A 12,317-nucleotide genomic window follows, 5' to 3' on the forward strand; every position below is an offset into this window, starting at 1 on the left:
GTGTATTATAGTAATTGCATTAGAAAGAGGTCATAAATTCTCTCGCCCATTCATCGGAGAAGCCAACACTTTTACCGGTGTCTACCCCGGTCTAAGGTATGCGAGACACACACTTTATGTCTTTATATTAAGCCGCCAGCGCTCTGAATTTAACCAATGTCTGTGCTTGTTAAAAACGTAACAGGATTAGTTTTAAGGTTTAGATCAGATTAGAATAAAACAAAAAAGGAGGCACTCCATAGATGTATAAGATTCCGAGTGTGCATCCAATAAAGCAGCAAAAAGCCAATACCACTGCTAGTATCTTTAATGGTGGCCACCAATGACATGAGTGTAAACCAACTACCGGATGGCCGCGATGGCATGGGGCCAATACTAGCCAGCCGGTGGCCATCCCAGTATGGAGCAATGTTGGCCAGCTGCCTACTGAAAAATCCCAAGTCAACCTCTTAAAACAAGTATCTGCCATCTAAGCCAATATCACCAGAAGTTATCAATTTCACCCCAAAAAAATTTATGAAATGACTAAGCCAACTTGTTTGGTTCTCCAGATTAACAGAGAGCAGAAGATCAAAACGGTAAGTTGGAAATAAAGTGCTTTACAGCTCACGAGAGATCCAACTAACCAGTAGAAGAATGCTAATAAAGACGGACTTCCCATCAGTAACATAAATTATTTCTAGGAATGCCGAGGATAAAATGTTTTTGGGTTTTTTTTTTTATAATGAATTACTCCAAAAGCTCTGAAAGGAGAAGAATGCACACTCCAAGTTTTATAGGACCAACAGGGGGAAAAGGCTAGAGTTAAAACAGATGGCATCCAAGGCTATTATTCTGGCATTCGGATGCTAATGACTTCATCCTTCAAGAGCAAAAAAAAAAAAAGCGCCGGACAGTTTAACCAGCCTTAACACAATAATCTCAGACTTTTGCTCACAACTGCAAGTTGGTCGGGATAATTCCTGCTTTACAACTCCAAGAATAAAAGGCTTTAGCTGAAGGCATGGCTTGTTTACAAATGCATGTTTCTGGAGAACCCAGATAAAGCCCTAGATGACACCTTCTCTAGATCTAGATCTGTAGCGTCTATCCTGCCTCCCTTCTTCCGCTGGCCAACAAACTAATGGAACCATTAATCCTACAACCTCCAAACCCGTTGTATTTCTTCGGATTCTCTGCTTGACTCTTCCCAATGCCCTTTCCACAACATTCTACTGAGATAACCCTCAACAAAACCACTAATGATTAAGCAAAAAGCCATCCCCTTGGACCTCTCTGTAGCCTTTGGAGCTGTTGACCATCCGGTCCACCTGCAAACCTTTTATTCTGATGACATCAGGAACACAACTCAAGGCTCGAGTCCTACCGATACGACCATACCTTTGTCACCAGAACCCGTTCTCATACCATGGAGAGAACTCTTACACTCCGTATAATTCCATAATCCGTGTCATAGGTCTAGGTAGGCCATGATATTTAGAAGGCCATAATCAATAACAGTGAACTAATAGTGATATCTAATGGCTTTTTTATATTATTCTAGGAACATCAAAGTATTCTTTTAAACTTCCACATGCCACAGGCTCATAACCATCATTAACCAAAAAAAGGTTCTCCATAGACAGAAACAAAGAACTCTGCTGGTGTCAGCAGCATAGAATGTTTTTACGACGCGTGCAAGCGGTAACATTTGTATCTGCCTGAAATCGCTCTAATTAGTAGGTGTGTTGTGTTCCGCAGAGATAATGTTTCCAGGCCAGGTGTGGGATCAGGAAATTTACACTCGAACCGGTACCCAGCCTCTCTCTAATCCCTAAAGAGTCTTACCCCTGGTCTTCCATGTGACATGAAGAGTACTTGGGGTGATTTAACCGATCAATAGCACTGTGACCTTATATCCTGTATAGTATCTCATGAAAAGATACATACATCCTATATACAAGATTATGTCATAGAAAGCTTCCCAGTTAAAGGGTGCATTCACTAAACTGCAAGCTTGCAGGAGAGCAGGACTCAACTTCTTGAGTGCACTACACGTTATGAACGCAAAACCGCGGTGAGTTTCTTCTGCGAGAAGAGTTGAGCCAGCCCTGTATAATGTATAGTTAATTTCTAGGGTCAGCTCCACCATTCTTGAAGGAGAAGCTCAGCTGGGTTGGCCTTTCATAATGTCGGGGAGGGGAATTGTCTATATCTGGGAATTTTATAGAGTTGGCTACTCGGAGCTCCCCATTACCTGGTGGTATGGCTGCGATAAGGGGCTGGGCTTGCCATTTACATGGGTGGAGCTGGCAATGCAAAGGGGTGGGTCTATCCACACTTAGACTTTAAGGGGTGGAGAGTAGGCAGGAGTAGGTGGGACCTGGATTGGGTGTGGGTGTGGCCAAACACCAATACTTTCCCATAAGAAGCAGCTTTTCCCCTGGAGAGGGCAACCAGCTTTTAGGTACGGAGTTGGCCAACAGCCATGCTGTTAAGGAACATAGCCAAAAGTCCCCTTCTCCAATGACAACAGATGTGGATAGACAGGTCAATTGTGTGCGATGGTATAGATAAAAGTTTTAAATAGAATATATCAGACTGAATCAAAAAAAGAAGTTTGTAATCTCTGTCAATTATCCGTCTTAGAGAGCATTACTCAAGAAAACTCATTACAGGTCTGTGCAAGCAGCATGGACGACCTGCCTGTCTGCCTGTACATGCGCGACTTCCAACAGGTTTATCCACAGATTAAAGAGCTTCTGCTACATTATTTTCTTTACTCTAATGCCAAACAGGATAATTAAATTACACGTTCCCCCTTTAGAGGTTTTAGATATTAACTACAAACCGCGCATGTATACTAGTAATAATTAAACGGCTTTTAGCACTTCCAACTGGTTTCATAAAACTACCAATAGCCTTTACGGTTTGTCCATAAATTTCACCCAAATCTCACCCAATAGAACCTGAGGTCGGGGGCAGCCTGTGGCAGAGCCAGCATCATCTAATTAGTTAATTCAGGTCGTCTGAACCAATCAACAACGAGAGAGAGAGAGAGACAGCCTATTGGGTAGAAATAACCACGCAGGACAAATGTTTCATCTGCCGGCTCCAGCCCTCTTTCAGATTAATCATTTTTAAACCTATGATGTCATTTTTTTTTTACTGCTACGTTTCTATTCCTGAAATCTTACATTATTTTGGCCTCATTTTCCATCAGAATATAAAAAAAATAAAATTATATATATATAAAATCAATAATTCAATCATTCTGATTCTGCTAAAGAGCTCTGAAACATTCTTTTCTTTCATGACGGAATTATTAACCCTCTTATCTCCCATAAGGCGTATTCAGATTTACTAAAAACACAACATGTATTCTCATGAAATCATGTTTTTGGAGACGTAAAGTAAAATTATCCGATTAAACTGTGAAAAAAACCCACACAATCCCCCAAAACACGCACTAAATGTCAATCTAGGGTTTACAAGTTGACTCCCAACTCAAGATTAGTGTTTACTACAACGTAAATGTTTATAATAATGACATTGAACCAATTAGAGAGGATACCAAGATCCTGACGAACAAGCTTTAAACCCCAGCGACGGATTTAACTCGTTAGCTACTGAAAGGAGCTTTTTTTGAAGAATCTGGGTAATTTTATTTCTTGACACAGTATGGTTTATGGCAAAAAAAGTTATAATTCATGAAGCGATGCTACAGAAGGAGAAGAAATGCCAGAGCAAGACGTTGTAGCCCAAGACTAGAGGGTCAGAGGCTTAGATGATATATAAGGAAATTTGAGTTTATTGAAAGGGTGGTAGATAAGTGGAACCGCCTCCCGGTAGAAGAGGCTAATACAATTAGGGAACCGAAGCATGGGATAGGCGTTTGGCCTCTGATGCGCGAATGGGTCTGATCTGCTGGCAAATTTTTATGTTTCTATGCCGAGAATTTGGAGTTTTCCTGAAAAGTGGATCCTCTCCAGTCTTTGAAAGAGGAGAATTCCAAACTCGGAGACGAGGGAAACTTTATCATAATAAGACAAGTCATAAAACATAACACCGTCTGCGACTCGGCAGCTTCATGAGTCGGAGCGTTACTCCTCGCAAGGTTGTGTCTGAACACAAATCAGGTTCTCAACTCTTGGCAAAGGATTCTCTTAAGGAAGTAAGGAAATTCTGTTAGTATTGTTCTCCATTACTCCTGAACGGGCTCATTCCAGCCGCTGTCTGGACCGCTTCCCACAGAGCGGACTCAAAAAGCACCACTCAGAATTTGCAGCCTCCATCGTTTTAGATCCTGTTCGCTTCTGAGCTTTGGAACTCTTCATGGGTTTTGGGTCACAATACAAAGAATAAGGTCTGCTTGCAAGTAATTCTTCATATTTTACAGTTCTTGAAACTCAGAGTAATTCACCCCAATCCAATCCCCGGCTAATGGCCACTTTGTTCCGGATTATTATCAGTGGAGATCATGGATCCATCAAACATGACTAATCTGGTCCCTTCAATGAGTTCCTGACGGGTTGACCACGCAAGTTACCTTCTGAGCTCTTTCATACTCAATGAGACTTTAGGTTTAGCTCACAGTAAGGTTAAACTTTGGTTCCATAAGAACCATAACTTCTAAAACAAACGTCTCCACGGTTACCTAGTTTTATGGAGTATTTCATACTCCACTAATATATCCGTGTTCCTGATAAAACCTATTTCTAAACATTTTCTCAGCACCAGTTAGAACACCAATGGGCATTTTGTTGGAGTCTTCTTAAACTTATCTTTTATTTTTATAGATATAACAGACTTTTTCTTCCTCGCCTGGGAACGTCATTTCCCAATTCTATCCACCATGAGTTGGCTTAAAAGTTCCCTTTTTACAGAAAGTCTAAGGTTGAGCGACTACAGCTAATCAGAAAGTAAATTGGCTTCTCCGAGAATGAAACGGATCCCTTGACCCGCGGAAATCAGGTCCCCACTGGATGCTTCCCATGGCAGCAGGTTATGTGTGATGTCACGGAAAGGTTTCAGGAAGATGATCTACGGGGGGGGTGAGGGCGGTTAAGGGGAAATTACAAACAACAAAGGCTATTGTAATGCCGGCGGCTTCGCCAGTTTTATTGTTCTGAAAAGGAAATTATCAGCTAATCAGAGAGTTTAAAGGTTTATTATACCTACGGAAAATAATAATATGATGTCTGACGTACCCCGGGGGGGCGAGGCATGGGGGCGAATCGCAGATCTTACCAGGTTCTATGATGATAATCATTTAATATAGTAATTATTAATAATATTACTCTCCAGAAAGATTCTAAATCAGCTACGCTTCCTACCGACAAACTCACTATAGATTCCGAAACAGGAGGCGCTTACAAGGTTTATGTTTCAGAAGATCCGACAATATTTTTTTTTGGTCTTACTTTAAAAAACACAACCTGATGGACATTTATATTCTCAAAATACCGAAAACCCAAAATATTTGGTAGTGATGTTAGAAGCCAAGCTGAGGTATTAAGGGGCCACCAACGTCCCTTGTTGAATGCGATCTTCTCCTGCGGGAATCTCTTGGGGTTCGCGTGACTTCAGATGTGGACCTCTTTGAGACGCGGACCTCTTTTCTCACTAGAGGGATACCAACCGGGAACCAATAACCCCAGACATACGTTTCAGCCTTCATGGGCCTCATCAGTAGGGTGCCTACCGATGAGGCCCATGAAGGCTGAAACGTATGTCTGGGGTTATTGGTTCCCTTCTACTAAGAAAACCTGTCTTGAATTTAGGTTCTGGAGTCTCCTTGTAGATGAGATACGTCAACACCACCCGGGGGGGGGGGTTGGGGCTTGGGTGCACCGTAGGGCAGGCGATGAAGTTGCTGTCTGCTTTCAGTTGAGTTCTTCTCATCCCTTGTCTCATCCACATAAGTATCTCCATTCGATTCTACACAGGGTTCGTTTTCTTGAACTAAAGAAGCCCGTCACCTGATTTTGGGCCGACGTCCAGCCTTGAGTACGAATAAACGCGCACCGCGATAACTTATACAGAAGCATCTGGGAATCTCTAGATAGACTGCCCGGAGAGATATTAATTTCCTTTAAATATAACCGAAAAAAGAAGGTTGTTGGAACCAGGCTATCGGCGTGGCACCATCAATCCGGCCTCTTCACAAAATACCGAAATTGAACTTTTTTAAGAAAACCTTTTTCTTCCAAAAATAAGTAACATGTCGGACCTCGTTTCCTTTCCAAACACCCCACACCATCCAAACACAATTCATAAGAGTCTACCAAATCCCCCGCTTGTAGAAGATCATTGAAAACAATGCGCTTCTTAATGACATCGTGCTTACACATGCAACAAAATCTCATCATAATCCTTTGCTTCCAGGGCAAAGCTGAAAAAAATGACAGCTAACAAAATATATTATTTTCCATAATAGAAAAATTAAATCATTAGAACGATGCGCGGAATAATCCTCTTAAAGCAAAATCAAAGCAGGAAAATCGTCGAGCATTTATTAGGGAAAAAAATGTTTTGTTTTTCCTGGTATTATTATTATTATTATTATTTTTTTAAAATATTTTTTAAAATTTACCGAAGCAAACAACGCGCTCATCTTTTATTGTAGCGATTATAGAAAGGGCGTAATAATGATTCCATAACGCATGAATGATAAGAAAAATAACATTTTCCTTCAATAAAACTAAAGCTGTAGTTATAATAAATAAGAGACAAAAGAGTCAGACTTCATAGATGAAAATAACTCGCGGCCGGAAGTGACACGTTTTATAAAGACAATAATCGCCGATTTATTTTTGAGATATAATGACCTTTTAACCATTCGCAAATCCGCTTAAGCAAAGCGAGTGAAGTCATTCATGCGATTCTGCGTACAGCCCACTTCATTCAATTCCCACGCTGTTGCTATGGAAACACTTAAATAACTGATTATTATACAGTCACCACCACACAGTACATCAGAGAGACACCTTCAGTACACGGCAGGGGAGCACAGCGAGGGAGGACTGCGTGCGTATACACAGTTTTGGGGGGGGGGGTTGGGAGCTTTTTGAAAAACATTTCTGAATATTGACCTAAATGTTGAAAATTTACTTTCATTAAATGTATTTAACCCTACAAGAAACGAACACACTAGGCTTTTCACATTTTTTTTTATTCCTAACACACACAGTATTAATTTATTTTTTTTTATTTTTTTTAAACTTTGACGTTTTTCCCTTAAAATTTAAATTAAAAGGGAGGAAAAAAAAAAAAAATGTTCCACGGTTTCCAGCATTCTGACTCGCTTCAATAACCGGAATGATTTAGGGCATTTCATTCTTTGCTCCAAGCATAATAGTTCATCCACTAGCACTTTGCCCCATAAAAGAAAAAGGAATTTATTTTTCCATAAGATATTTTTATCCCGAACGTCCGTATATCAAGATACCCTCTAGATTCCATTTTTAATTTACACTAAAATAATACAAAAAAAATTAAATACAGGAAATTTCTTTAAAGGTATCCAAAACAAACAAAAAAAATATATATATATTCATTTTATATAAACATAAAGGGAACAAATTCTTACCTCCACTGATGCAAAGCCAAGCCTGGGCACCGGTCTCCGCACGCATTGCAAGGCTGGCCCCGTTCGGGTTCAGCAAACGCTGTAATCTGATAATAAATTAAAAAATAAAAATAAAAAAAAATTATAATGACGCAGGAAAGAGTTTTTATTGCAATTACCCCCCCCCACCACCCAAAAAAAAAAATTATGTTGGATTTTATCAACCAACATTTAATAATTGGAATTTCGTTGGGTCATCTGTCTGGAATTTCTAGTAACATAATCTGCAGCCACTTAGCCACCTGCCCCGATCGTTTAGAGCCCGAAGTGAAGCTTTTTGGTTAAATAGGTTAATTGAATGCGCTTCGGTTTCCTGTAAGGCTGGGGCGTCCAACGTGCGGCCCTCCAGCTGCTGCAGGACTACATCTCCCATACTCCTCAGCCAGCCCCTTAGCTGAAAGACCATTATGGGAGATGTAGTCCTGCAGCAGCTGGAGGGCCGCACGTTGGACGCCCCTGCTGTAAGGTATTTCGCACGCACTCTCTATCGTTCCTCCTACCATCTTTGCTCTTATATTGAAATACTTAATCATGGAACCAAGATGGCGGCATTTGTTGCGATCAACGTTGGATGCTTCCTTTGGATTTATAATTGGGTATTACGCCACAAGAGACCTTCGCAAAGCAGTCCGCCTGGGGCAAAACCAAAAGGGCCGATTGCCCTCCTCAGCATGCTGGTGCTCAATGGAAGACACAAAGTGCCGGGATATGACGTCATATCCCAGCGGCCCTGTAGCAAAGATGGCGGCCGCGGAGAGCGGCGGCTGGGGACACGGCCCAGGGTCCAACCTAGGGCAGCTCCAAAGGGCAACCGAGGTCTTCTTGCAGGGGAAGCTCACTGGGACCCTGGAACTGGGACATGTTATAATCATATAATAACACAGCATTGCAGGCCGGGGGGGCGAAACAAGCTCTATTGGATTAGTTCGGTGTAACTTCCCCCAGAGGCAGATTAAGAGGCGTTAGTAGTGCAGCCGAGCTGTTGTGTAGTAAAAAAAAACTTTAAACGCACCGGAATCAGAAGGGAAAAAAATCTAATATCTACAAATGAAGAAGAATTTGCATTCGGCTCCGAGCGGTGATGTCATAGAGACAAATGCTTACAGATTAAAGACCTTTTCTCCCTCTTCATTTCTATACTTTCATTCACTAGAATATATTTTATGCGGCAGGGGCCCTTCAGCTCGTTTGGCCTCTTATACATTCTAACCGGGGTCATGCAGACTGCTCTGGTGGTGAAGGAGTTAAAATGTAAATTCAATGCATTTGGTGATAGCTGCTGCCTGTGCCGGGTCACAAAGAGGTGATAAGAGCCCCCCAAACAGGAGAAAGCCACAATAAACAAACCATTTACAAATTCAACTGCGTCCCCAGCCATGTGTAAATCACAATGACAATCCTGCCCGCCTCCCGGGGCAATAAAGAACTCGGTTCCTATAGAAACCTACAATTTGCCAGCAGATCAGCCCCATTCGGCCCGTCTAGTGGCCCGTCCTTTTTCTGCTGTAAAGACTTAATCAGTCCTCCTAGATTCTGGAGCCGTATGCCTATCCCATGCATGTTTAAATTCCCTTACTGTATTAGCCTCTACCACCTCTGCTGATCGGCTGTTCCACGTATCTACCATCCTCTCAGTAAAGTACCATTTCCTTACATTACATTTGACCTTCTGATTTCTAACATTTCTACTCCGCATAATAATAATAACAACATTGGTATTTTGGCCCGCTTTAAATCCATAAATTAACCCTACGGGTGCTTTATCATACCAGAATCCCAATCCATTATACGTCAGTCTAGGATACATTCACCAGTTCCCCAGTCTAAGTAGAAACTCCCAGCCCTGATTAAGATGCAAACGATCGAGTTAAATAGGTAAAGAAACTCAAACAAGGCCGCCCCCCCCCCCAGAGACTCCTAGAATCCTGAAACCGGGGAAAGTTTAAGAAAAGGCAATTTAGGTGAACTTTCCACCAATTCCCGTCTGAAAATATACAGAGAAGTATCTGCTGAATGAAGGAAAGCCTCGCATATTTTCTCAGTGATGTAAGATCGAGTACGCTATCCGTATATACAGTGTATATATATATATAAATAAATACAAAATTTATATATATATACATACAGCCTATACAGACTTAGTAAGCCGAGCCCACTTAAGATTTAGAAAGCGTTTCTTCATTTCCTTGGCTCCGTATTCTGCCGAATCCCTCGGCCCCTATAGCATGGAAATGGCTGGGTGTTGCTGAGTTATTTCAAGGTTGTGGACAGACTGTAAGATCAGACCCAGTATTATTATATTCCTTACAGCAGAATACCCGTTGTACAGCGCTGTGGCTTATGATGGTGCTATAGTAATCAATAAATAATAGTGATAGTAATATAATGCCGTATGGGATACCGTATATGACCTTCCCAGGGACCAAGCGAGGGTATCCGGTATCGAGGAACAATGAGCAGGCGACATTGAAACTCAGGGAGCCAAGGGTGCAGAATTAACCCATTCACTGCCAGAGTTTAACGTCCTTTACTCCCTGGGCGGTGTTACTTTGTAAAATTAACTCTCCAAGTGCCAGGAGTGCACACAACCTAACCCAAACTTAAACACATAGAATTTACCAGCAGAGCAGACCCGTTTGGCCCCATATAGTCTCAAAACGTCACTGTATTAGCTTCTACCACTTCTGCTGTAAGGCTATTCCGCTTATCCACCACCCTTCCTTACATTCCATCAAAGCCTCTAACATTTTTCCTCCTTCAGCGCACAAGGGGTTAAACCCACACACCATAGCCGTGCCTTTTCCCCATGACTTGACCCCAGTTTCTTTTTTGTCTGCTTATGTACTGGTTTGTACTGGGAAGTGGGTTCTGTCATTCACATACGTTGTTAAATATTCATACAGATGACACAAGAGTGTAAAAAAATAAATTATATATATATTAGTGAAATCACCATGGAAACCATATTGCTCCAAATGACATCACAAAACACTTCTATTCACCCCCTGCATCTACTGTCTTTATTTTGAAGACCCTTTTTTCTACATTTCAACAAAAAAATTATTGTAACCGAAAAGAAAAACACCCAGAAACCCCACAAAAACAAATGTTACTTATAAGTCAGGTGATCAGCATCATTTAATAAGATCCTACAGGATAGAGTAACCAATGAGCTCACAAGTTCCTTCACATTAAATCATTTATCAGCTACAAGAAAATGACTCCATTTGGGGTAAATGCTGCCCCCCCTGAGAATTTCCAGTGAATGGAACCTTCTGATGTTTGTAAACAGAAAGAGTAAATATTTGGATTCATTCTTTGATACATTGTATCCAGGGTGTCTTCTCTATTAGAAAGGGGCTTTATGAGGCTTCGCAGATGAATTATTGAGAGGTCTGGCATTGTGCTTGTCGTTAATGACACAAGGTGATCCTGGGAGCCGGGAGCAGGTGCAAATTAACCCCTTCCTGCCTCCCAATATACCCACTGCTGCTGGAGGGCAGGGGCATTTATCTACAGAGTATTAAAACTGCAGGAAAGTTTGCAGCTGCTGCAGAGCCTCTTGGTTTAAAAGACCATTCATGTCTAACGTGTGATTAGGAGAAGCAGCAAGGCATGCATGAAACTAATCCAGCCAAGAGGTGCTGCAGCAGCTGGTGCATTTCAGTTTATCATCCTCTGCAATATGAGTCTATAAGTTTCACATATAGCCCCCTAAAGACATCACATCATCCAAGCTGAGTGTGATGGGAGTTGCAGCCCAGAGCAGCTCCGGAGCTTTAGAGTAGCAGATTAAGAGTCAGATTTGCTCTGGGAGACCCCCGGGTGACCCCAATACTCACTGATCTGCCGGAATGCCTCCTCCAGGGGCTCCTGTTGAACATGACCTGGGCTCTGTGGCCCTGGGGGGCCCCGGGCTTGCTGGCTGCTCCGGATCTGTTACTCCGGATCGCCGGTCTCTCTGGCTGCTTCTCATGAATGAAGAGTCGGAGCTTCCCTTCCCGAGCAGCTCCGCCCAGAGCCGGGGAGGGGAGGCTGGAGGTGGGCGAGTAGGGATTCGGAGCACTCCTGCCCACACCTGGGGCAAGTAATCAGGGGCACCAAGGGATGGGGCTGTCTGTAGCCCACCCCACTGCAAATAAGGGGATCCAGACCCCTCCTGGTCAGCACAGGACCCCCTGGCAATAAAGTCATGGGGGATCATTATTATTGGTAAGTGCCCCCTCACTATGTGTAAGGGGTATGAGTGCCCCCCTCTCACTATGTGTTAGGGACATTTGTGCCCCCCTCTCACTATGTGTAAGGGGTATAAGTGCCCCCCTCTCACTGTGTGTAAGGGGTATGAGTGCCCCCCTCTCACTGTGTGTAAGGGGTATGAGTGCCCCCTCTCTTTGCACATGAGGGTCTCACTCCAGCACCCCCTCTATATGGTCTCATTCATGCCTCACACTACAGATGGGGGGTACCTTTCACCATTGATGAGGAATTTCAGTGTTCCCCACTCTCTATACATAAAACTCTGTAGGGTCCAAATACCCACACAGGAGCAGGTAAGGGTTCCAGTGCCCCCCTGTCAATGCTAATAGGGGTTTCAGGGTCAGAGTGGGGGGTTTCAGTTTATGGGGTATGAGTGTCAGTTGCCCTTTTCTGTTGCAGGTAAATCAGACCAGGGGTCAAAGGGGCAGGGGGTAGATAGAGTGAAGCGCAT

At 42.7% G+C, this 12,317-nt stretch overlaps 1 protein-coding gene across 1 annotated transcript in view; it reads right to left on the reverse strand.

The window, feature by feature from the left end:
* PRICKLE2 (prickle planar cell polarity protein 2) overlaps positions 1 to 11,583 on the reverse strand; it is an 87,069-nt gene extending 75,486 nt beyond the window's left edge. The window contains exons 1-2 of the mRNA XM_053469349.1: positions 11,452 to 11,583; positions 7,571 to 7,656 (exon numbers count right to left, since the gene is read on the reverse strand). Of these exons, the coding sequence (XP_053325324.1) occupies positions 7,571 to 7,656; positions 11,452 to 11,493 (128 nt within the window). The 5' untranslated portion in view covers positions 11,494 to 11,583. The remainder of the gene's footprint in view (positions 1 to 7,570; positions 7,657 to 11,451) is intronic.
* Between the last annotated feature and the right edge of the window lie 734 nt (positions 11,584 to 12,317).

Source organism: Spea bombifrons, chromosome 6, assembly GCF_027358695.1.
Source record: "Spea bombifrons isolate aSpeBom1 chromosome 6, aSpeBom1.2.pri, whole genome shotgun sequence".
Lineage (NCBI taxonomy): Eukaryota > Metazoa > Chordata > Amphibia > Anura > Pelobatidae > Spea > Spea bombifrons.